The sequence below is a fragment of the Entelurus aequoreus genome, linkage group LG12 (genome assembly GCF_033978785.1).
Source record: "Entelurus aequoreus isolate RoL-2023_Sb linkage group LG12, RoL_Eaeq_v1.1, whole genome shotgun sequence".
In the NCBI taxonomy this organism is placed as follows: domain Eukaryota; kingdom Metazoa; phylum Chordata; class Actinopteri; order Syngnathiformes; family Syngnathidae; genus Entelurus; species Entelurus aequoreus.
Window position 1 is genome coordinate 35503664 of NC_084742.1, and position 26418 is coordinate 35530081.

General features: G+C 39.5%; 1 protein-coding gene across 2 annotated transcripts; it reads right to left on the bottom strand.

The window, feature by feature from the left end:
* Positions 1-1643: 1643 nt before the first annotated feature.
* On the bottom strand, positions 1644-25624 carry tec (tec protein tyrosine kinase). Of its 2 annotated transcripts, none has more exons than XM_062065848.1 (18): positions 25519-25624; positions 21591-21792; positions 20581-20685; positions 20427-20508; positions 20164-20292; positions 20017-20069; positions 17334-17515; positions 15513-15578; positions 15380-15434; positions 15211-15293; positions 15002-15135; positions 6101-6175; positions 5860-6031; positions 5576-5792; positions 5432-5496; positions 2227-2345; positions 1950-2107; positions 1644-1879 (listed from the first exon to the last, which is right to left on the bottom strand). In XM_062065848.1, exons 2-18 carry the CDS (start codon positions 21726-21728, stop codon positions 1796-1798), a joined length of 1917 nt encoding a protein of 638 aa, XP_061921832.1. In that variant the 5' UTR covers positions 21729-21792; positions 25519-25624; the 3' UTR covers positions 1644-1795. The 2 variants fall into 2 exon arrangements, with proteins under 2 accessions (XP_061921832.1, XP_061921831.1); XM_062065847.1 differs by having other exon boundaries at positions 5561-5792.
* Positions 25625-26418: the final 794 nt, after the last annotated feature.

Here is a 26418-nt window from a genome sequence, read left to right on the forward strand (position 1 = left end):
TGATGCTAACTTGACTTTATAATTGTTATAATCATGCCCCAAGAGCAGGAATATTCCAATAAATTGTTTTGTATATTCTGTAGAACCAGAGTCCTCTACAATAGATATTTGATTTTTGTCTCTTTATTTTGTCAATGTTACAAGAGCGTTCTGCTGTTTTTAAGGACCTTTTGCTAAGAAGCTAGTCTTTGATCATCTTTTTTCACCAGTTCAATAGCCCAAATGGTGAAAAAGAGAAGACCTAAAATGGAACCTTGAGCAACACCACAAACATAACTAAAGAAGTTGAACGGGGGGTCCCTACACCTGTGGTGCCTCCCAGTGTTTCTTATTGTCCAACTGGTTTCAGATCCGGGGATGTCTTTTTGGTTTGTGAAGCCCTTTGAGGCACTTGTGATTAAGGGCTGTACAAATAAATGTTGATTGATTGATTAAAGTTTTGTGTCATACCGGTGGCACAATTAAAACTTGCTGTGGTCCTGTACGAAGCCTACTTTGTCTATTCTTCCATACTTGTGAGCGCCATTAAAAAAAACTTCCTAATTTCTGTCGTTTGGCTGGAAAGTTTTCATGGATTTGGCCCCCGAGCCCCCAGCTGAACAGTCCTACCCTGGAGTGTGTTTATTAGCACCAAACATGAGAAAAATATATCATCTCCCTCACTTGTTTGCTCCACTTCTGTGAGAAGAGGCGCTCAAATGCAGTCGCTTTTGAAGTTGCAGCTTTTCATAACGTCATTAAGGGAAAACGTCCTTCCTCATGGACATGATACCGCCTAGTTGAATGAGTCCGCCCCACGTACACTGCAAAAACTGAAATCTAAGTAAGATTAAATATCTTAAATAAGGGTGATATTTGATTATTTTCTGTCTGATAAGATAATTCTTCTCACTAAGCAGATTTTATGTTAGAGTGTTTTACTTGTTTTAAGGGTTTTGGTCCTAAATGATCGCAGTAAGATATTACAGCTTGTTGCTGAGATGTTATGACCTATATTGAGTAAAACATGCTTGAAACTAGAATATCAACTGATGCAAAGCTGTGTCATCAACACTCACAAGTATAAAACTACTTTTTCAAAGTAATAATTTCTTACTACAAGCATGAAAAAAAATCATGATGCTGAGCGCATATCATTATGTCAAGATAATGGCACTAGCATTTACTTAATTTAAGAATATTTTTCAACATATTGAGCAAAAAGGTCTCTTTTTTTTTCTACCAAAAAAAGTGCACTTGTTATTAGTGAGAATATACTTATTTTAAGTTATTTCTGGGTTCATTGAGGTTAGCTAATTTTACTTGTTTTGGAAAGTCTTGACAAGCCGAATTTTCTTGTTCTATTGGCAGATAATTTTGCTTAGTTCAAGTAAAATACCCCTAATTGTTTTCTTTTTTTTTTTAACACTGACTTTTTGCAGTGTATATGCCCACCCATGTGTTGTTATCTATCTGTCACTCAGCAGCGATGGAACTGCAAGTGTGGCCATTTTGTTTTTCTTCACCAAACTGGCGAATCTAGCAAGATGTTGTTGCCAAAATATGACTGTGTTGTTAGCACTGTAGCTCACATAGCTATGCTTGTGTCACTAATGCAGACAAACAACAACAAAAAGTTAAAGTTACAAACCACATGGTCCAGTTAAGACTTATTAAAAGCCAATTTAATCAACAATTTAGCATTAAGGCAACATTTTGGTCAACACACTTCCAATAAACTATTTTGGGACCATAGCATCCTCACATCTCATGTGCGTCTTTAAGTGTTACTGTTGTGACAGAAGTGACTAGCCTGTCAGTTGGCGAGTGCAGCATCGCCCTCTAGGGCGTCAGAGATCATCAAGCAGAGCTGAGAGAAGGACGGACGGTCATCAGGTCTCTGCGGACACAAAAAGAGTCATGCATGTGTTCCAGAATGTCAATTTGAGGAGAGCGCGGGGGACACTGACCTCCTGCCAGCACAGCTGCATGATGTCATAGACGGCAGCGGGTGCTAGCTTGGGCCTGGAGAGGCGGTGACCTGTGGTTACCAGGGTGACGACTTCATGGTTGTTGCTCTGCTCGAATGGCATGCGGCCTTCGGTGAAAGCCTCCCATATCAGCACACCTGTGTGCACAGACAAAATAAGTTATCATGAGCTAAACAATCAAAAATTTGAAGTTTTCTCACCTGAATAAACACAAATCGAATCAAAAATCTACAATGGTTAAAATGTATGTCCTCACCGTAGGACCAGACATCAGATTTGCTGCTATGTCTGCAGAAGTTGAGGACTTCAGGAGGCGACCACTTCACTGGAAACCTGGATCCTGATGATGAGGTGTACTGGTCGTCCAAAACGTACCTGAATGACAAAGCAGGACACGTTTAAAGTAGGGGTGCAAGGGTACAGGAGACTCACCGTACGGTGCATACCTCCGTTCTTGGACTACGGTTTTGGTTCATTTTCAATTCATTTTACTTTTCGGTTCACAAATATTGACTCCAATTTAATAACTCAACCCTCAATTAGCTTATATATAATGAAAATACATTAAAGTGCAGTTTGAATTTGAGTTAGTGCAAAATACCAAAGTTCAGTGATTATTTAATTTAATTTAATACTATATGGTAAATCTGAGTAGTTGAATCACAGCAAATACATAAACAAAACGTATGAATAAAAATATATATACATTATATATGTATATGTAAATATATATATATATACACCCATCCATCCATTTTCTACCGCTTGTCCCTTTTGGGGTCGCGGGGGGGTGCTGCAGCCTATCTCAGCTGCATTCGGGCGGTAGGCGTGGTACACCCTGGACAAGTCGCCACCTCATCACAGGGCCAACACAGATAGACAGACAACATTCACACACATACATACATACATACATATATACACACACATATAAATATATATAGCACAGGCTCTCTGTAGTCTATATCAGTGATTTTCAACCTTTTTTAAGCCGTGGCACACTTTGTACATTTACAAAATCCTGCGGCACACCACCAACCAAAATGACACAATACATATAGTTAATATTATAATTTTCTAAATGTATTTATACTCACTACTATTACAATGGCTTTACAAGCTCGCAGTATTAATGTTTCTGCCACAGTGTGGGACTTTTTTGATTTAGCTACGAGTTCAACAACAAGGTAGCAAGCTTTGAGGGCTCTCTTGTTTACCTTTGTGGTTTTTCTCAGAAAAGTTGCCTGTTTCTCATTGTTTGTACGTAAGCGTACAAAATAGTCCATCGGGGTGTTTCGTTTGGAGATGGCGTTTAAGCTTGCTTGGCACCATGGCGCTATTGGATAGCTTCTCACCACACACCAAGCACTGCGGAGTCGGTGCTGTCGCATCCCCGGTGAAAGTCAATCCAAATGAAAGATAGCTTTCGCTTTATTGCCTCGAGCTCACCGTCTTTTTTTATTTTGTAGACCACTCATACTAGAGCCATCATCTGGGTCAGAATTTTGACTAGAAAAACTAGATATCCTTGTCCCCTCCCTATATGGTTTTCGTAAAAAAAAGTACCACCTGTATATACTCGACCTCTTGGAAAAGGTATCGAAGAAGGAAAATGTGGTATTGGTATTTTTTTGGATCTGTCCAAGGCCTTTGACACAATAGACTTTGAGATTGTATTATATGAGCTATACCACTATGGTGTCAGAGGGGTACCTCTTGATTGGTTTCGTTCTTACCTATACGGAAGGCAACAATGTGTATTCGTCAATGATCACAATTCACCCTGTTTGACCATCAATTATGGGGTTCCCCAGGGATCCATCTTGGGGCCTCTCCTTTTTATCCTATATATAAATGATTTTGTAAACTCCTTCGAAACTTTTCATAAAATAATTTTTGCTGATGATACACATTTGTTTACCTCACACAGGAGCCTCCACGATCTACAAGTAACTGTCAATTCAGAGCTTGTGAAAGTGGATTCCTGGTTCAAATGCAATAAGCTCTCACTTAATGTTAATAAAACAAATTTTATTTGATTTCATTCTAATAAAAACCGGACAAATACTGTGCACTGCCATGTTAACATCAATGGGCAGGAAAATACAGAGAGTGTATTCCACAAAATTCCCGGGGGTCATCATTGACAAATATCTCAATTTCAAATGTCACATTAGCCATCTGTTAAACAAATTATCCAAATATGTTGGCCTGTTCTTTCACTTTCGTCATTATCTTCCTCTGTATGCTCTACTTACCCTATATAAAACTCTTTTTGAACCACATCTAAACTACTGTAGTGTCATCTGGTGTAAAACCTTCCCTACCTACCTTCACAAATTAGAATCTATGCAAAAGAAAATCATACGGGCCCTGTCATGGTCCAAGTTGAATGCCCCCACTCGACATCTATTTCATAATTATCATCTTTTAAGACTGACAGAGTTCAATATTTATCAAAATGCTTGTTTAACCTATCAAGTCATCCACAGGCTGAATCTTAGGCTCTGTAGCTTGGTTCCTATCTACCATCCCCAGCATGCCCACAGCACTCGTAACTTAGATCTGATATCAGGTAAACATCGTCTACTGGCTTGTACCGATCGAAGTGTTGTATGCAGGGGACCTAAGATTTGGAACCGGCTTAATGAGAGCCCCAAGATGCTGTATCCATTCCCCAACTTCAAAAAGAAACTGAAAACTTACCTATTAACCACCTATCTCTAATGCCTCATGTGGGGTTGACTACTGTTGGGTTTTGCATGGTCGAATGAATGTATGTGTGTATGTGTATGCATGCTTTAGTATTATTATCTTGTGTTTATCATATAGCGTTGTTGGTTTTTTTTGTTGTTGTTGTGCTTGCTACCATTTTTCATCATTCCATGTATATACTGTCCTTTGGACCCCCTGTCAAAAGCTTCTTCTAGCTTATTTGGGGGACCTTTTCACTTACCGATATCTTTAAATGATATTCACTAATATTGTAATTGTTCTATAGTATTGTGAATAAACTTGAAAACTTTGTCCAGGACCCTGTTCGCCATTTGCATTTTCCCTTCTCAAAAACTTCTCCATCACTGTCACTTGCTCGCCTCCTCTTGCTGTGATCCCAAACTGTCACTGTCACGTGATGCGCAGGCTAACGCGATTGTCTTTACAGGTATTTATCGCCCTCTGCTGCCACCTGCTGAAATAGATGAGTATTACATTATCCGCCGCACTTTATTATAGCACGGTCACCCGACAATGGTTAATTAGGAGATATTAAATAATTTCTCACGGCACACCTGACGACCTCTCACGGCACACTAGTGTGCCGCGGCACACTGGTTGAAAATGACTGGTCTATATGAGCAGATTGTTCCGTGCAGGGCAGATCCAAAGGTCCTGTATTTTACGGTGTACTGTTGCATCCCTAGTTTAAACATGTTATGGACAGCAAGAGAGGCAGGGCTTACCTGGCCATGCCAAAGTCAGACACCTTGACCATCAGGGAGTCGTTTACCAGGCAGTTCCTGGCTCCCTGCACAACAACCAAAGGACTCTTTAGCGAACACCATCAAAGACTGACACAAGTTATAGCTAACCGTGTGAGAAGAGACCAGATCTCTGTGGATGAAACTATTGCTCTCCAGGTGCTGCATGCCCTCACACACGTCTAAGCAGATGCTCAGCAGCGAAGCCGGGCTGAAGGTGCCGCGCCGTCGCTGCAAGAAGTCCAACAGGCAGCCGTGCTCCATGAACTCAGTGACGATGTAGATGGGCCGCTGCTGGCTGCACACACCGTACAACTGCACCAACTTGGGATGGGACAACTTCCTGGACAAGTAGAAATGATTTAGGGGCCACATGTGAGGGGTGTTTATTCCCTGTCATCTCTCCTTACATCATGAGTTTGGCCTCTTCAATGAAGTCCTCCTCGTACATGGCGCCGCGCTTGATGGCCTTAATGGCCACTTGATGCTGCGCCCTCCACATGCCGAGTCGCACCACACCCATCTGACCGCTGCCCAGCTCTTTCATGAAGGTTAGGTCGCTGGGGTTGATCTCCCACTTCTCTGGAACGAGAGCCACAGGATCACAAAAGCCGCCTTTAAGTTTGAAAAATAAAACGTAAAGACTCCTACCGTAGCTGAAGCCGGCCGTGGAGGGGGCAGACTTGTCCTGTTTGCCGACGGGATACCTCAACCTAGCGACAAGACCTGAGACAGAGAGTACGTTAGTGCTCCAATTGATGCCTCTATTCGATTAAATGATGAAGTTTATATAGTCGCCAGGTGTTTGGTCTCCAACACAGCCAGACACTGTCTCTGATGATCTTGATGTAAACATTTTTTACCTCCACAAAATCGGAGCAGCTGCATTTGAAGTAACATTAGTCGTGCTTCTCTACCTCTGCATGTGCTTTAAGTGTGTTAACTTACAGTACTGTTGTTTAATAATAAACTCATCGCCGCTACGAATGCGAGCTGAGCAGTTTGATCCTAACTGCTATTACAACATCGGTTCTGTGGCTCTTGTGTTGCACAATATACTTGGTAATTAATGACAATGTGGTCGAAGAGAGCTAAATTTACTTTTCTATTTTCTCATGCACTCCAAATTATTATTAAAGGGCACCTATGATTTTTTTAATCTCAGTGTTTCCAACACATTCATTTATTTGTGGCGGCCCGCCACGAAAGAATTGCGTCCGCCACAAATAAAAAAATTAAAATAAAAATAAATTTTAAAAATAAAAATCTTTTTTTTTTTGTCCTCTCCAGCTTCTCAGGCAAATCATATAGTTGATGTAGATGCCCGTATCGGCTGTTCAGATTTACTTTACAAAAGAGAAGTGTAGGATACTTCTCTCGTTGCCTTATTTGTATTTGACTTTATTAAATGTATTTATATTAGAAACACAACATGTGTATATAACAAAGGGTGCAAAGTCTGCAGGCAGTAGGAAACACATGGTTAAGTGTAGGGAGTAAAACTGATGGCAGTCTAAAGTTCAAGATTTTTGGAGCTCTTTGTTCAGTGGATCAGATGTTTGATGAAGCTCTGTGTCTATCTACCACCACTACTGTTTCCTGTTTATTTGTTACTGACTGTGGCAGGACACCTCTGCCTCTGTTTCACTTTATGTTGCTGGTAAATAATATGGTTGTAGTAGTAGGCTAAAGTTAAATTATTTAGTATGCACTAATTAAAGGGACAGAGCTTTATGAGACATTTTAGCTTTTATATTTTATAAGATATATTTTTTGTAAGAACCACAATTAATAAATATATTTCAGTGAATAACTTATTGTTCAAATCTGTATATAAATATGTACATAAAGTGTTGTAATTATATTGTAAAATGGATGGACGGATGGATGGATGGACGTTTAAAACAAAACTGTTATTATTAATTAGTAAGTATACATTTTTTGAGCCTTTTTAGAGAAAATCATATCATTGTAGTAAATTATGCAAATTACTCGATGATGTCATGTGACCACGCCTATAGCCACGCCCATAGCCACGCCCCCACTGCCACAGGTATCTTGGCAGTTTATGTGAAACACTGAATCTACACCTAAAACACTTCCTTGTGGTCTAGATCAGTGGTTCTCAAACTTTTTCGGAATCAGATTCAGAATCATCTTTATTGCCATCACACAAATGTAAAATAACATTTTTCTGACTCCTCCCGTTCTTTGTGGAAAAATATTAAAATGATTAAAAGACAATAAAATATAGCTGCAATGTAAAATGTGAGTTTTGCTGAATTTAACTAAAACGACAATAAATAATAATTATATAAGATACAGAGCAGTGCAAAAGTCCCAATTTATTAGTGACTAGTTCTAATGTGCAAAGAGAGCAAAACTGATGTGATATGTGCTCTTATGAGGTAGTTTTGTAGGACTGATAGAACTACTGTAAAAGACAGTCTATGTCTATTGTGCCCCACGTGCAATGTGTAAGGACGACTTACAGTCCTTTGCGGGGAGAAAAAGGAGGGGGGAGATAGAGGCCACAGCTCCGGGATAGAAGCTATTCCTCAGCCTGTAAGTGGTAGACATGATGGTTCTGAACCCTTGCCGGATGGTAGTGGTTCAAAGAGAGGGTTACCAGGGTGTGTGGAGTCTTTAGAGATTTTCTTGACCTTCTTCCTCAGTCTGCTGGCGTAAAGTGTGTCCATGTGAAGGATCTCCAGCCCAGGGGGCATCCTCTCAGCCATTGTGCAGCTTGCAAACCACACAATACTGCAGTTTGTGAGGATGCGCTCAATAGCGCTCTGATAAAAATTGAGCATTAGTCTTTGGGGAAGTTGGGCTTGCTTCAACTTCCTGATTAAGAACGGTCTATGTTGAGCTTTTCTAACTAGGTTTGAGGTGTGAGCAGTCCAAGAAATACTGACTCCAAGGAATTTCAGGCTCCCCACCATTTTCACGGCTTCTCCGTGGATGTAAAGGGGAAGTGGTGTCTGCCTTTTGTTCTTCAAAAGTCCATGATTATTTCCATGGTTTTTGAGGATTTGAGTATCAAGTTATTATTCTCGCACCAATCAGCCAGGTGTTCCACCTCAAGCCTTTGGGCTGATTGATTGTTGTCTGTGATGTCGTCAGTAAACCTAATTATGTGGTTGGAGCTGTGGATGTGTGTGCAGTCATGGGTAAAAAGTAGGGCTGCGAATCTTTGGGTGTCCCACGATTCGATTCAATATCGATTCTTGGGGTCACGATCCGATTCAAAATCAATTTTTTTCGATTCAACGCGATTCTCGATTCAAAAACGATATTTTCCCGATTCAAAACGATTCTCTATTCATTCAATACATAGGATTTCAGCAGGATCTACCCCAGTCTGCTGACATGCAAGCAGAGTAGTAGATTTTTGTAAAAAGCTTTTATAATTGTAAAGGACAATGTTTTATCAACTGATTGCAATAATGTAAATTTGTTTTAACTATTAAATGAACCAAAAATATGACTTATTTTACCTTTGTGAAAATATTGGACACAGTGTGTTGTCAAGCTTATGAGATGAGATGCAAGTGTAAGCCACTGTGACACTATTGTTCTTATTTTTTATTTTTTATAAATGTCTAATGATAATGTCAATGAGGGATTTTTAATCACTGCTATCTTGAAATTGTAACTAATATTGATACTGTTGTTGATAATATTCATTTTTGTTTCACTACTTTTGGTTTGTTCTGTGTCGTGTTTGTGTCTCCTCTCAATTGCTCTGTTTATTGCAGTTCTGAGTGTTGCTGGGTCGAGTTTGGTTTTGGAATTGGATTGCAGTGTTATGGTATTGCTGTGTATTGTTTTGTTGGATTGATTAATTTAAAAATAATAATAATAATAATAATAAATGAAAAAAATAAAAATACATAAAAAATAAAAAAATCGATTTTTTAAAAATGAGAATCGATTCTGAATCGCACAACGTGAGAATTGCGATTCGAATTCAAATCGATTTTTTTCCCACACCCCTAGAAAAAAGTGTGAAGATGATGGAGCTCAGCACACAGCCCTGGGGTGTTCCTGTGTTCAAAGTAAGGACAGAGGTGTGGTGCCCTATTTTCACTTGCTGTGATCCAGTGGCGTGCGGTGAGGTTAATGTCTGGTGAGGCACGACTGCATCATCACAGTCAGATTTACAAACATATGAACCTGCAGTGCAGGTAATGTGTGTACCTAATGTTGTGTCCCTGCGGTCGTTCGCGGCTCCTGCAGCGCGAGCATTGTTGTTTTTGCACTTTTTGGCTTCTTGTTAAGTGACTTTTTTTGGGTGGATTCGGTCTTGCACGTGGAGGGTTTGTGTGTGGGCTTTGGTTGGTGTGGCCGCGGTGCTCCCGTCGGGCGGTGCATTCTGCGGCGGAGGTGCTTGGCACCAGGAGGCGGGGTTATGAGACGAGCCTCCAGTTTTATGATCGCTCAGCACAAGAAATACGTGACACACATACAGTTGTTGACAAAATACACTGTACATTATATACCTCAGCTAACTAAACTATGGAAATGTATAATATAATTCATATAGCAATACAGTCTCACTGCACAGCAGGCCAGCAGTTAGCCGAGTCATTGCGCACAATCCATGTTGAGGCACAACGCAGTGATGTGCCTCAACTGGCTGCTGATCACCGCACCGTCTCTTCTCAGTATTTGAACGGCAAATGTGAAAATAAAAATAAAAATAATCTAAAACTGGTGAAGTTAAATGGAAAATAACTTTAGTATAATTACTGGATACATATAACAATTAAATTATTTTTTTTTCTTTTTACTTTTTTTTTTCTTTCTATGATGGCAGGTGAGGCCATGCCTCCCCTGCCTCTAGTGACGGCACGCCACTGCTGTGATCTTCCTGTGAGAAAGTTCATAATCCAGAAACACAGTGGGGAACCCAGGTTTAAAAGGTCCAGTTTGTTGACCAGCTTCTGAGAGATGATGGTGTTAAAGGGGAACTGCACTTTTTGGGGAATTTAGCCTATCGTTTACAGTCATTATGAGAGACAAGAACACAGGTCTTTTTTTTTTTTAGGATTTTAAAGATGATAAAAAACGATGATGTGGCTAATGGTATTCACCAACGTAGCCTTCAAAGCCCCCTAAAACAACTTTAAAACACTCCATCAACGGATTATATACACCAGGGGTGTCCAAACTTTTTCCACTGAGGGCCGCACACGGAAAAATTATAGCATGCGGAGGCCATTTTGATATTTTTCATTTTCAAAACATAACAAAATATATGGATTTTGTTTGTTTTTTACCTTTAGGGCTCCCGGGGACCATAAAGGGTCGAAGTCATTAAAATGTTAAAAACAAGTGAAATTATTATTGTTTTATTTATATAACGCTTACAGTAAATCTGTACAGTATATCAACTTCAGGTTGATATAAAGTTTAAAAAAACAAAAAGGTTTTATGCCTTTTCTGTCAAAGACAACTTAGTTTTTTATAATAAAACTGAAATATGCAGTATTTCCCCCACTGCCCAAAACATTCAGAAAGCAATGTTTGATGTGAAGTAATTAGAGCCTTAAAAAGATCAATAATGCAGGACACCATTGATTTTAATACATTATCATTTTTGAGTAATCAAAGTGAAAAGATAAATAAAATCCCATTAAATATATTTGGGATCCAAAAGGTGCCCCACTCAGAAAGTGATACATTTTTATTAGTTGTTTTTTTTACTTTCAACACTTAAAGGGAAACTTCGGTTTTTTTCAACCTGGGCCCTGTTTTCATAATTTTTTCTGTATATGTGAGTGCTGGATAAAACATTTTTTGAGGTCGCGCCAGTATTGAGCAGGGCAGGCAGCCTCCAGCCCAGCTAACGCTCGTACACAGGGCAACTGGCTCTCGTCAAAATTCGGCCTATAAACATGCATTTTTTTCACACTGACAGGCTCAGATAGTTACAATGAGTGTCCGACAACATACTAGAAAGGAGAAATTAACGTATGTCTCTACCTTTAGCTGGAGATCGCTGTTTGTTGTGAGCTGTGTCCAAATCTCACCACGCTACAAATCTCGTTCCGAAATCTCGCGATAACTCGCGACAAAACACCGGTGGAAAAACAGTTACCTGACCAAAAATTCAGCCATGACAGACAAACAAACAAACTTTTCTATAAAACTAAAATAACAGTCTTCGGTAATCCAACAGAAAATCACTTCAGTCATCTCTCTTCACCTCAGTCAGGTAACTGTTTTTCCACCGGTGTTTTGTCGCGAGTTATCGCGAGATTTCGGAACGAGATTTGTAGCGTGGTGAGATTTGGACACAGCTCACAACAAACAGCGATCTCCAGCTAAAGGTAGAGACATACGTTAATTTCTCCTTTCTAGTATGTTGTCGGACACTCATTGTAACTATCTGAGCCTGTCAGTGTGAAAAAAATGCATGTTTATAGGCCGAATTTTGACGAGAGCCAGTTGCCCTGTGTACGAGCGTTAGCTGGGCTGGAGGCTGCCTGCCCTGCTCAATACTGGCGCGACCTCAAAAAATGTTTTATCCAGCACTCACATATACAGAAAAAATTATGAAAACAGGGCCCAGGTTGAAAAAAACCGAAGTTTCCCTTTAAGTTACAAGCTCAACTTCAGATATATCTGTCGATTTTACGTTTAAACTATTATTTTGTTTGTTTTATGCTCTTTTGTCAAAGAAAATGTTGATGTTTTTGTATGGCAACCACACAATATATGCAATATTTCCCACATAAAACATTTTAAAAGTGAAATATTTGAAACAATTGGAGCCTTGAATAGGTCAATAATTCATTATAACATTGTTTTGTTTTGTTTTTTGGAGCAATGGCAAAAAAAGAAAAAAGAAAGATAGACAAAAGAAAAAAAAAAGCCTGCATGGTAGCTTTGTGTCAACATTGCAACTTTTTCTAGTTAGATGTCACCTCATTCCACTTTTTAAAATGTTTTTTTAATTTTTGCAATAGCATTTCCAGAATGTGTGGCGGGCCGGTAAACTATTAGCTGCGGGCCGCAAATGGCCCCCGGGCCGCACTTTGGACACCCGTGATATACACACTCCAAGTATATATATAATGTAGTAACAGACACGTTCATAACAATATGCAATATGTACAATATTTACCGTATTTTGGTCATTTTAATCACTGCCGGAACTGACTTCTTCCATTGAGTGAGTCCCACTTTAATATCAATCATGATACACGCAGCACGTCATGAGTGTTATTTACAACGACAGTGCTTATGCTGTCTAGCTAGCTGTGTACAAACAAAAATTAAATGTGGGCTAATACTTTACAGATACTGTAATATGATTGTTCATGTTTTTCAGTCCGTACAAACTGGTGTCCTATCACAGCGTTGTGCAATACAAACTCAAACGCATTTCGTGTTGTCGTAGAAGCTAGTTTATCTCTTTCCGTAGGTACCTTATGTGCTCCAACAGCTGTAAAATTATAAAATTATGTTGCTGAATACACAAGATGTCTAATATTTTTTTATTACTGACTGTCCAAAAGTGTTGACACACACACAGGACGGAGGATTCTTGTCTGTCCATGCAGCGCGAGCACTGATCCTGCAGCCGTGTGTGGAACTGTCAGTTCGCATGTCCTTCTGGCACATGCTAAATAAAACGCTAAATAGTGCTCGCAAAACGGTGAGGAGTGTAGGTAAATCACATTACGCGTGCTAAATAATAGTATTTGCATCTCTTCCTCCCAGTGTTGTGTGCGTTTTATGATCAGAATATATTTTTTAATATTAATGAAGACAGAGACGGAAAATGGATTGCACGCCTTATTCTGCTCACTTAACAGACGCAATCCACTCTGCACACGTTTAGTAGATAAGCTTTGCATGTGTTATCTGGTTTGCACATGTTTTAGTACTCAAAAACCTTTAGTAAATCAGGCCTTATGTGTATATACTTTTATTGATATTTTGCATTTGACTTGCTTAACCGTGACACTGATAAAGTAAAAAAGTAGAAATAGGCTACCATGTTAGCCTTTAAGTGTAGTTAAGTCCAAATAAAATAAAAATGATCTTTTGAAAACAATCAAACCGTGAAACAATCCCCAAAAACAGATTTCAATGACAAACAAAAATATATTAATTTCAATCACTTTATATCAATTTCAGTGATGGAATTATCCACAATGTATTTGTTAATGTATACCGTAATTTCCGGACTATAAGCCGCACCTGACTATAAGCCGCACCAGCTAAATTTAGGGGAACATACAGATTGCTCCATATATAAGCCGCACCCGACTATAAGCCGCAGGGTTTTGATGTGTAATTACCGTAGTATATAGGGGTTCCTGCTACCACGGAGGGGATTGTCGGGACAGAGATGACTGTTTGGGAACGCAAAGCGTCCCATTTATTAACAATAAATCTTTCAATCATTCAATCAAACTTTCACATCTTTGACATGGCGAACAGCATTCGTGCAGAGTACAAATAATACAACGGTGCAAAGTAATACAAAGTGCTCACCTGTACGTTATCAAAATAACCAGCCTACCGGTATATGAAAAGTCAGTCTTTAATCATTGTGTCATCGTCTTCCTCCTGCGTACTAAAACCACCGAAATCCTCTTCGTCGGTGTCGGAGAAGAACAGGCCGTAAATAAGCCGCACCCTTGTATAAGCCGCAGGGACCAGAACGAGGGGAAAAAGTAGCGGCTTATAGTCCGGAAATTACGGTATTTGTTTAGTAGTTTTGTGCCTCAGATGAGAGGTCATAAAAGAAATGCTGAATGGATGTTTTTGATGTATTTTTGTCTCAAAATTAAAAAAAAACACTATATAGTGACCCCTTGTTGGCTCTTCTGCCTGCTGTTCTTTATGTAGCCGTAGCCCACATTGTGATTTGTTGTATCATTTAGAGTACTTGTAATTTGAATTTGGCCATCTTGAAAACTGTGTATCTGGATCAGGTTGATCGAATCTAATGATGCTGAGAAAAATCCAGCATAAAAGTAAGATGAATTACCTGAACCTGGGGAGCAAAAAATGGGATTTAAAAAATTTGGATGATTTGGATCAAGATTAAACGTTTTGAACAACTGACTCCTGATGTTGTAATGCACATGCCAAGATTACATGAAAATCCTTTATTTTGGGGCTTTCCTCAATGCCTGTGGAGAAGCTCTCCCCTCTCTGGCTGATATTCACCTATTTTCCAAATAAGGAAGTCCACCTCGCTGTGATGTCACGACGTAGCCAGACTGCAAAACTGCAGTTGGCATTGTTTAATACAAGGACCCAACATTGTAACATTTATAAGTCAGGAATGACTAACTTTATCATAGGTCACCGATAGGCTCCAGCACCCCCCCCCCCACCCCCCGCAGAAAATGGATGGATGGATGGATGGATTTTACTAGCCTCCCTCTAATTATCGCCTGCTTCTAATTGATGCCCCGCCCTCTTTGCAGTTCAGATAAATAATCCATAATTACAGCATTTCCAGAAGTTGTGTTATTGAGCACTGTAATGGCAGTGTTTTAGTTTGTGTGTGTGAGCGTGTACCTGCTGCGTTGTGTTGGTGGTAGTTGATGAGTTCGGCAATGGAGTCGAACACATGTTTCCCAGCCAGATAAAACTGTTTCGGCATGCCTCGGGTCTCCCTGATGCGGTAATGCTTAATGGCGGCGCCTCCCTTCCTGTGGGCCAACGCCACAAATGTTACGTTCTCTGTGACCCATTAGGTGCCCTCGTTTCAGGAGTGTTTCCCTTACCCCGCCGCAGACTTGGTGTAGAGCGATATCGTGTACGTCCCCTGAGTGCTGGACTCCCTGACGATGAAGGCGCCTTCTTTGTCCTGTAGGGGGCGGCAGAGACAGGTACACTCAAAATTAGAAACGTGCTGTTGAACTGATGGCGACTAAAAGAAGAGGGAAGTCTCACCTCTTTCCGCAGGAGCTCCTCCGCCTTGTTCCTGTTGACATGTTTGCTGTACCAACTTGCACACACAAACACAGTTTTAAGCTGTCAAACAACTACAAATGAACACCGCGCTAAAATGATCGACACGACTCACGCAAACCGCGCCAGGTTTCCCGATTTCTTCTCAGTGACATAGTTGCTCGGGATGTAGCCTTCCTCCCTGTTGTGGTGAACAACGGCAATGTACACATTACACCAGTGGTGTCCAAACTATGTGCGGCCCGCCAGCGTCTTTAATCTGGCCCGTGGGAAGTCTCTAAACATCTTCTAAATCAACCTTAAAGATATTCCACGCTTACACACAAATTCGCACAATTGGACAAACGTGAGTGATAGTCAATGAGTACGGGTACTCATTGAGTATGGGTACTACTTGCTGAATGTACTTGCTGATATGTAGTCAAAAACATCCAACATAAATGTGCCACTCAAGATGACATGCCCACTGAACCATGGGGACATTATGAAAAAACACGTCTGAGCGCCATACAGATGTTGTAATTACACTCATCTAATGCTACGACAAAGCATGATGGGTAACAAAAACAAAAGAGGGAAAATACAACCTTAGAGAAAAAAAACATTTGTATGCACGTACAACACTTAAAACCTTTAATATATCAGTATGTCGAATTAAATTATGGAATGCCATTCATCCATTTTCTACCAAGTAAATAAATAAAACAATGTACCGTATTTTTCGGACTATAAGTCGCTCCAGAGTATAGGTCGCATCGGCCGAAAATGCATAATAAAGAAGGGAAAAAACATATATAAGTCGCACTGGAGTATAAGTCGCATTTTTGGGGGGAATTTATTTGATAAAACCCAACACCAAGAATAGACATTTGAAAGGCAATTCAAAATAAATAAAGAATAGTGAACAACAGGCTGAATAAGTGTATGTTATATGACGCATAAATAACCAACTGAGAACGTGCCTGGTATGTTAACGTAACATATTATGGTAAGAGTCATTCAAATAACTATAACATATAGAACATGCTATACGTTTACCAAACAATCTGTCACTCCTAATCGCTAAATCCCATGAAATCTTATACGGCTAGTCTCTTACGTGAATGAGCTAAATAATATTATTTGATATTTTACGGTAATGTGTTAATAATTTCACACATAAGTCGCTCCTGAGTATAAGTCGCACCCCCGGCCAAACTATGAAAAAAACTGCGACTTATAATCCGAAAAATACGGTACTAATATGATCCGATTTAAGGAAACTAAGTGTTTACAAAGTGCAAAGAAGAAGAACATTCTGAATGCAATGATAATTTTAATATTATATTATTATTATTAAATGTATGCAGATGATACAATCATTTATGTGGCAGCCGACACCCCTCAGCAGGCTTCAGAGATACTAAACAGACAGCTTGCTGAAATAGCAACATGGCTTCAAAATAACTGTTTAACCCTAAATTATAACAAAACAGTCTCAATGTGTTTCTCTTTGAAGAAACAATCATTAATTGAAATTCAAATAAAATAGAGCAGGTAAAGGAATTTAAATATTTGGGTGTTATTTTGGACCCTAAGCTAAAATTTGATGGCCATTCTATAAAAATGACTCAGACCATAAAAATAAATATAAACTGTAAATTGTTCAAGCTGCACAAGTTTACATGCATGCAATGACTTTATCCCGTATGTCTTATTGTGCCATGGTCTGGGGACAGGCCACGAAATGTGTAGTGAAGCCCCTGTTGTTGTTATATAAACAAACACTAAAGATATTTGCCCAAAAACCAATGAATCATCATCACTGCCATATTGCCCAAAAATATAACATGAAGAGTTTTGATCATTTAATACATTTCTAATTTTAAGAGAATATATTGATATGGGGTGTACTCACTATGAGACACTATATGGCACTGTATGTGTTAAGTCGTACCCTTGCTGGTTGCGTGCTTTGAACCAATTGAGGTCGCAGCGCTCCACGATCACATACTCGCCTCCTTGGACCAGCTGCAGGTCGTGCGGCTCGCTGCCCGCAAAGTCATACAGTGCCACCACTATCTCCTCCAGAGCGTCGCCATCTTCCTCATCCACCTCGGGAGGAAGCATCCGCCGGCACTGTGGAGGAATGGCGGGGTTAGACTGTGAAAATGTGTGTGTGTGTGTGTGTGTGTGTGTGTGTGTACTGTAGGCAGTGATGGGCAAGTTACTTAGACAATGTATTAAACTAAGCTACAAGTTACTCTCCATTAAATGTAGCAAAGATATAGAGGAAGCTATCCCTAGAGAATTGTAACAAGCAACACTACAAGCTACATGGCAAAAGTACTTTGCTGCCCACATATGCGGTCCTCTCCAAGGTTTCTCATAGTCATTCACATCGACGTCCCACTGGGGTGAGTTTCCCTTGCCCTTATGTGGGCTCTGTACCGAGGATGTCGTTGTGGCTTGTGCAGCCCTTTGAGACACTTGTGATTTAGGGCTATATAAATAAACATTGATTGATTGATTGATCTTTGGGTGTCCCACGATTCGATTCAATATCGATTCTTGGGGTCACGATTTGATTCAAAATCGATTTTTTCCCAATTCAACGCGATTCTCGATTCAAAAACGATATTTTCCCGATTTAAAACGATTCTCTATTCATTCAATACATAGGATTTCAGCAAGATCTACCCCAGTCTGCTGACATGCAAGCAGAGTAGTAGATTTTTGTAAAAAGCTTTTATAATTGTAAAGGACAATGTTTTATCAACTGATTGCAATAATGTAAATTTGTTTTAACTATTAAATGAACCAAAAATATGAATTATTTTATCTTTGTGAAAATATTGGACACAGTGTGTTGTCAAGCTTATGAGATGCGATGCAAGTGTAAGCCACTGTGAGACTATTGTTCTTTTTTCTTTTTTTTTTTATAAATGTCTAATGATAATGTCAATGAGGGATTTTTAATCACTGCTATGTTGAAATTGTAACTAATATTGATACTGTTGTTGATAATATTCATTTTTGTTTCACTACTTTTGGTTTGTTCTGTGTCGTGTTTGTGTCTCCTCTCAATTGCTCTGTTTATTGCAGTTCTGAATGTTGCTGGGTCGGGTTTGGTTTTGGAATTGGATTGCATTGTTATGGTATTGCTGTGTATTGTTTTGTTGGATTGATTAATTAAAAAAAATTTTAAAAGAAAAGAAAAAAAAGAAAAATAAATAAATAAAGATCGATTTTTTTAAAATGAGAATCGATTCTGAATCACACAACGTGAGAATCGCGATTCGAATTTGAATCGATTTTTTCCCACACCCCAATATATATATATATAAATATATATATACATACATACACATGTTTATGTATATATACATATTATATGTGTGTATATATAAATGGTAAATGGGTTATACTTGTATAGTGCTTTTCTACCTTCAAGGTACTCAAAGCGCTTTGACACTATTTCCACATTCACCCATTCACACACACATTCACACACTGATGGCGGGAGCTGCCATGCAAGGCCCTAACCACGACCCATCAGGAGCAAGGGTGAAGTGTCTTGCTCAAGGACACAACGGACGTGAAGAAGTTGGTAGAAGGTGGGGATCAAACCAGGAACCCTCAGGTTGCTGGCATGGCCACTCTCCCAACTGCGCCACGTACGACATGCAATGTTAATGTACCCGAGAGTGGACAAATGGACCCAATAACAACTACCTATAGGGGTCCCCGCACCGCACTGTATGTATTTATTGTAGTTTGCATTTTCTTTGGCCCACCCCTATAATTGTATTTATTTTCTCAGCCCTATAGTAAAAAAAACCAGCATCTAGCTATATATTGACAAAAAAGAACACAACACAATGACTTGTGTGTTGTTTGGGAACAGTTGGTAATAGTTATGTGCAGTAAAACTTTTCATGAACTCAATTCACCTTAATGTGTGTTCCTAAATTCGTGTTGGACATCTTAGATGAAGAGAGCAGTTATGATTTTGGTTTACGGAGTAAACAACTACAAACTAAGGTTTTGGCCATTGTTTTCTCTAAACGCATACTTTTGTCTAAATATGGCCAAGGACACACAATTTTGTGGTTTTCCTGCACGTCATCTTCATAACTAAAGGAAAAATAAAATCTGCGGGAAAGAATCCCTCTGCCATTTTCAAGTATGTTTCTTTTTTTTTTTTTTGATTGGTCAGCTTGAAGCGTCCCTCTGTCTCTGACTCCCTCATCGTCATGTGACATGAGTGTGTGACTGTTACGATTTTGCTTCGTGGTTTCGATGACCCGCCTATCTTGCCTCTGATTGGCCAGTCCGTAATGTTTTGACCTAACCTTGGCCAATTGTGACTCATTAAACAAACACCAACCAATCACCATGGATTTTCTCCGTATGTATGGATGTTCTCATTCATCCAGGTCGTTGTATTTTCTCAATTATTTTTTTTTGGCCTGATTCGCAGTCCCTTTTCTCTCTTTATAGCTTGTAGCTTTGATGTAAGCTACAAGCTACAATTGTCTACTTAGCTACTGGGAAATGTAGCTAAGCTACATAGCTTAGCCACATGTAGCTTGTTACTGCCCATCACTGACTGTGCGTGTGTGTGTGTTAGCGGTTACCCTCCCATCTTTGCCTTCCTCTGCGGGAATCGGGGGTAGCGGCTTCCTGGAAGCTAGAAAAGGGGAATAGAAACCAACAGCATTGCAATGAAATTTTGACCTCTGAACTTTTTTGTGCAACACTTTAAAAAACGCACACGTCCGTACCATCTCCGAAAAGGTTGTACTCTTCGCAACCAGGGGCCTGCTTCTCCTCCTGGCGGCAGCAGAGCCATGCCCCCTCACACCAGAACTGAGGGTGGAACTTGGTCAGGATCTCCTGGTTGTATCGGGTCTCTGAGGGCACACACACACACACACACACACACACACACACACACACACACACACACACACACACACACACACACACACACACGTGTCTGCACTGTAGCTGTGTTGGCACCACCTAGTGGTTAAAGCAAACTGACCCTCTTTAATGTGCTGAATCCATAACGTCCTGCTCTCCTGGCTCGGTGTGAACACATACAGTGTGTTGGTGTCGTGCACCACCTACGCACACGTACATTTTACGAGTTTACATAAGCTGCATTTGAGCCTTTTTTGCCTTGTGATTGTGCGTACCTGGAAGGGGTATTTATAATGGCAGGGGTTGATCCCCCCAACGTCTTTGACGATCTCCACACACCTAATGCGACTCAGCTGGATGGAGCCTCTGCAATACTTTTTCTGTAAAAGACAACTTAAGGTTCAGTTGGGTAATCGCTCATGCACTGGTACCTCAACTTAAGAGTGTTTGGGGAAAAAAGAGCTGTCTGCTGTCCGCGAGCAAATGTTTGCGTTCCGAACATCCCAGCCATTAGTTGGTGTAGATTAGAAAATGTCACAGAGAACCCCGTAAGAGCCGCCCAAAACATCTGGTTTTACTCTCTAGGGATGGACATAACTTTGTTTTCCAACCATGAGAGCGAAGAAAGCGGATTTGAAGGACAGTGCTGGGAAAAATAAATGTATGATATTCACGGATTTAAATTTGAACGTATCACTGATATTCTGCACCATACTGAAGCAGAATAAGTCTAACACCAGCCAAGAATGTATAAATAATTTCCAAACAATGAAAATGTATCCATTGAAATACGGAGAGGTTGCTGATGGTGTATTTGACGGAGAAGCAGCTAGAAAGAGATATCGTATAAGTCCAAGGTAAGTCCTGTAAATTATTATTACACTACTTTATAAAACTATACCGTAGTTGTGAGTAGTTAATTCTATTGTATTAGTGTCCAGGGTCTACCCCGCCTTACGCCCGAATGCAGCTGAGATAGGCTACAGCACCCCCCGCGACCCCGAAAGGGACAAGCGGTAGAAAATGGATGGATGGGATAGTTTATACAATATTTTGTTTCTAAGTGTTTGTATTTCTTTTTAAAGGGCATGTTACATGTTAAAATTGTGCTGTTCTGGGAGAGCCAAGCACTGACGAAATTGATTCCACTTAATTTCAATTGGAGGCGTTGAGTTGAGATACAAGTGTTTTGATTCAAGAGCGCCGTCACAGAACCAATTAAGCTCGTAAGTTGAGCTACTACTCTAAACGTATGTGACTGTGAAATTAAAAAAAAGGTCATGACCTCTGCCCTGCCGTCATAGTAGCTCAGGCTGCTCTTGGTGAGGACAAACAGTCTCTCCTTGTAGTTGAGCGGTGATGTCCTCCTCTTTTGCTGCGAACGCTTGATCAGCGTCTCCTTCAAGAGGGGCTCGGCGCTCATCCTGGCTCATCACAGCGTCATCCCATCGCCGGACGTCGTCAGAAGACACGGGACTCTAGCTGAGCTGTCGGGACAAACAATGAGTTTACTGGTTCTATGTGAAGCAGAAACGTGACAACAACAGAACACAACTTTTTTTTGTTTAGCCCTCACCAGTTACTTATTTAACCAATAGCAACCAGACCATTACCTGACTTGATTAGCGGCTTGATGACTCAACATATAGTAACTATCTGATACCTGGTAGATGGCACCATTAAAGCAGTAAAATGACCTTCCTTAGTAATTGCTTGACAACATGAGGAGATCAGATGCTGCTGGCAAGCACAGTAGCGACACCACGAGTAGCTACAACAACTACATACAGTGCATCTGGAAAGTATTCACAACATTTCGCTTTTTCCACATTTTGTTATGTTACAGCCTTATTCCAAAATATAATACATTTATTTTTGGCCTCAAAATTCTACAGACAATACCCCATAATTACAATGTTCAAAGGTTTTTAAATAATTGTTTGCAAATGTATTAAAAATAAAAAACAAACAAATCACATGTACATATCAAAGTGGCGGGCCGTGCGTTTTCCACCTAGGCCTTACCTCTCAAAATACCATCATTTATTCACCCCATGACCATTGCTGGATAAATACTATACAGAAACACATTTACGCACTACTGCATATTGAATTACCTCAACAGTGTACAAAACAGGTTATTTTCTGGCGCATTTAAAAATCAATAAACCTGCATCAGCAATTAAAACAAATCTTATGTGGTACTGTCAAAATTAAAATTGTAAAAAAAACATTAAACGTGAAAAAAATAAAGAAATAAAATATTTGAACTGACAATTTGTAGCACCCATTCAACGCTGTATAAGCCAGTGGTACCGCTCGTAGTTGGAAATTCGAGTGGAAGTGGCGGGCATTTCCCCATTTCATCGCCGAGACAGCGCAGCGAGCTTCCGGGGTTGGCTGATGTCGTCTCAGAAGATGTAGTTTCTCTTAAAATATCCTTCTTGAAAATGGCCTTGCAAATATATATCTGCCACTTAATCAACGTTTTGTTCTCCTTCTAAGTGGCTTAAAAAAGTGAGTATTGGTGATTTCTCTGCTAGCGCGGTATTGCTACGGCGCAACACTTTAGCTTAACAATTTAGCTTCCTGCTAAATTGCAACTTGTGATACTCACTTTGGAATGACAAGTGAGTATCCAATCACAGTCTCGTTAACATCAGGCTACCTAGATAGGCTACTGTCAACAACTCGTGATCTGATTGGCTTTTGCAATTATCTATCAACTGTGTGTGCCCGTTCACTTACAGTGCACAGACATTGTTGATACTGAAGGCCCAGGGGCAGATTTCGTACAGCCTAGCAACATAAGCTGGCTAAATTCTGATTGGATACAAACGCCATAACCTAAAAACAACAGCACTGGAATGAGCATAATATTCTACTCAGTGGCCTAGTGGTTAGAGTGTCCTCCCTGAGGATCGGTAGGTTGTGAGCTCAAACCCCGGCCGAGTCATACCAAAGACTATAAAAATGGGACCCATTACCTCCCGGCTTGGCACTCAGCATCAAGGGTTGGAATTGGGGGTTAAATTACCAAAATGATTCCTGAGCGCGGCCACCGCTGCTGCTCACTGCTCCCCTCACCTCCCAGGGGGTGAACGAGGGGATGGGTCAAATGCAGAGGACGAATTTCACCACACCTAGTGTGTGTGTGTGAGACAATTAGGGATGTCCGATAATGGCTTTTTTGCCTATATCCGATATTCCGATATTGTCCAACTCTTAATTACCGATACCGATATCAACCGATACCGATATATACAGTCGAGGAATTAACACATTATTATGCCTAATTTGGACAACCAGATATGGTGAAGATGAGGTCCTTTTTTTTTTTAATTAATAAAATAAAATAAGATAAATTAATTAAAAACATTTTCTTGAATAAAAAGAAAGTAAAACAATATAAAAAAAAGGTACATAGAAACTAGTAATTAATTAAAATAAGTCAAATTAACTGTTAAAGGTTAGTACTATTTGTGGACCAGCAGCACGCACAATCATGTGTGCTTACGGACTGTATCCCTTGCAGACTGTATTGATATATATTGATATATGATGTAGGAACCAGAATATTAATAACAGAAAGAAACAACCCTTTTGTGTGAATGAGTGTAAATGGGGGAGGGAGTTTTTTTTGGGTTGGTGCACTAATTGTAAGTGTATCTTGTGTTTTTTATGTTGATTTAATAGAAAAATAAAACAATTTAAAAAACGATACTGATAATAAAAAAAACGATACCGATAATTTCCGATATTACATTTTAAAGCATTTATCGGCCGATAACATCGGCAGGCCGGTATTATCGGACATCTCTAGTGACAATCATTGGTACTTTAACTTTAATAATATGACATGAAGAGAATATGAATAGTTTTAGATATTAAGGGAAAGTAAATTAAAAAAGACATATCTTTATTCATGATCATGATTTCTGGTTATGTTAGGCCAGCAGAGAAGGCCTTGCTAGCCCTGATGGTACACCAGTGATATATTCACAGCCTTTGCTCAATACATTGATGATGCACCTTTGGCAGCAATGACAGCCTTTGAGCCTTAAGTCTTTTTGAATATGATGCCACCAGCTTGGCACACCTATCTTTGGTCAGTTTCACCCAATCCTCTTTGCAGCAACTCTCAAGCTCCATCAAGTTGAATGGTAACGTTGGTTTTCATACAGGATGTCTATGTACATTTTTTAATTGTCATTATGTTATGGAGTATTTTGTGTAGAAATTTGAGGGGGAAAAAAATATCTATTCTTTTTTGGAGTACTTTTTGGAGTAAGGCTGTAATATTATTACTCCACAACATCTCAATATTCAAAATTCTACAAATGCATTCAAATAATGTAAAAAATGCTTTACACAAATAAATTGATCATCTACCTAAAGTAGAGACAGAAGTTGTTAGGCGCTAACAGCTACTGACACCAAAGTGAACTTCACTGTGATGATTCACTGTCTAAGCAAATTAGGTTTTTCCAAAATAAAAATAAAAATTATTCCTTGTAAAAAAAAATAGCAAACGAGGAAGTATTTTTTAAATTTGAAACAGAACAGTCGATCTAATCAACAATTTTGCTCATAATTCAACCGTCAGGAAAGGAAGGCTGACTTGTTTTTTTTGGACATAAATTTTGTTGTGCTACTCAATTGTACATGCTTTTTTTCGTGTTAAATTTAAAAATATCAAACCCTTTCACAAGTGTACGATACCCTGGTTGTTATTAGAGAATACCACAAAGCCAAACAGGATTTAAAAAGTCCTTCATTTTTCAAAGGGTATTAAAATAATGTATTCCTTTTTTTTTGGCTCAAATCTCTTCAATCAACTTATGCTCTAAACAAAAATTCCAAACATGTATTTGTATTTATTAATTATGTTAACCCCTTGAAAGCTTTTTGGTCAATGAGTATAAAGTTGGGTAACATTAGTATTTTATTCATCTAAATGTATGACATTTAATCAAAAGGCCTTCAAAAGGGTAAAAAATAATAATTTTACCAATTTTAACAAAAAAAGTTTTGAAAATATGATTCAAAAATGTTTCATGCCCTTCAAAAACTGAAGGGCTTGTATGTCCTGTTTTTAAAATTAAATGCCCCTGGAGGGTTAAAGACCATTAGACTTTGAGGACTTTGGAAACGTCAAAGCAGCGCGCTAAAAAAAAAGATGTATTAAATTAAAAACAAAGGCTTTCTCTCACCTTTATTGTTGTCCTGTTGGTCACGGTGCACAAAGTGAGTGTGAAAGTGTAGGATTGAGGAAATGCAGAGGAGGAGGCGACGCGTGAACTGCAGAAGGGTGTGAGCAAGTGCTGCCACTGTAACTACACATGAGGTCAAACAGGGTCAACTGTCAAATGTGTTGAATTTCTTCATTGAAACGTGTCAGAATTCCACCTTCAAAGACAAAAATCTATGCAAAGTATGTCAATTATGATGGTATTGGCATAACATTGAATGATAATTAACACTTGCCTACGACTTTCCTGAGTTGTGTGTGGAGCTCTCACTCCCTCAGCGTGCACAAAACCACACACACACACACAGCAGAGTAAGCACCACACGTCTCACTTTAGCACAACTTTTTTTTAGTGAGCAGCAAGCAAAACACGACAGTTAATATGAAATCTACCCCATCCTGAAACTAAACCTGATTGGGTTGCCAAGAAGCTGCACATGTCATTTGCAACTTTCACTTCTCTTTATCTGGCTGAGATGAGTGCACACACACACACACACACACACACACACAAAACAACGTTTGGTGGTCCACACTAAATGTGCTAAAAATGACGACAAAAGACGGAAAATAAATCAAATGTCTCTCTCTCAAACACACACACACACACACACACACACACACACACACACACACACACACACACACACACACACACACACACAGGCCAGACGCCAAACTCAACTTCCTGAATACAATGTGAGCAAGCTAATGATCGACTTCAATCAGTGAATAATTGACACCATCCTAACACTTCATAATCACTGTGTAGGTTCTTTTAACAGGCCTAAGCACCAGTTTTAGAGCTCTGCCTTTTGGGTAGGGGCGTCAAAGTTTACTCATCACCATGTCAAACCATTCA

Coding starts and splice junctions, on each gene's coding strand:
- tec (XM_062065847.1), bottom strand. CDS start 21,728: ATGAGCGCCGAGCCCCTCTTGAAGGAGACGCTGATCAAGCGTTCGCAG. Junction 20,293..20,426: donor GATTCAGCACATTAAAGAGG/GTCAGTTTGCTT, acceptor GTGTGCCCTCAG/AGACCCGATACAACCAGGAG. Junction 6,176..15,001: donor CCACCAACACAACGCAGCAG/GTACACGCTCAC, acceptor TCTCTGTCTCAG/GTCTTGTCGCTAGGTTGAGG.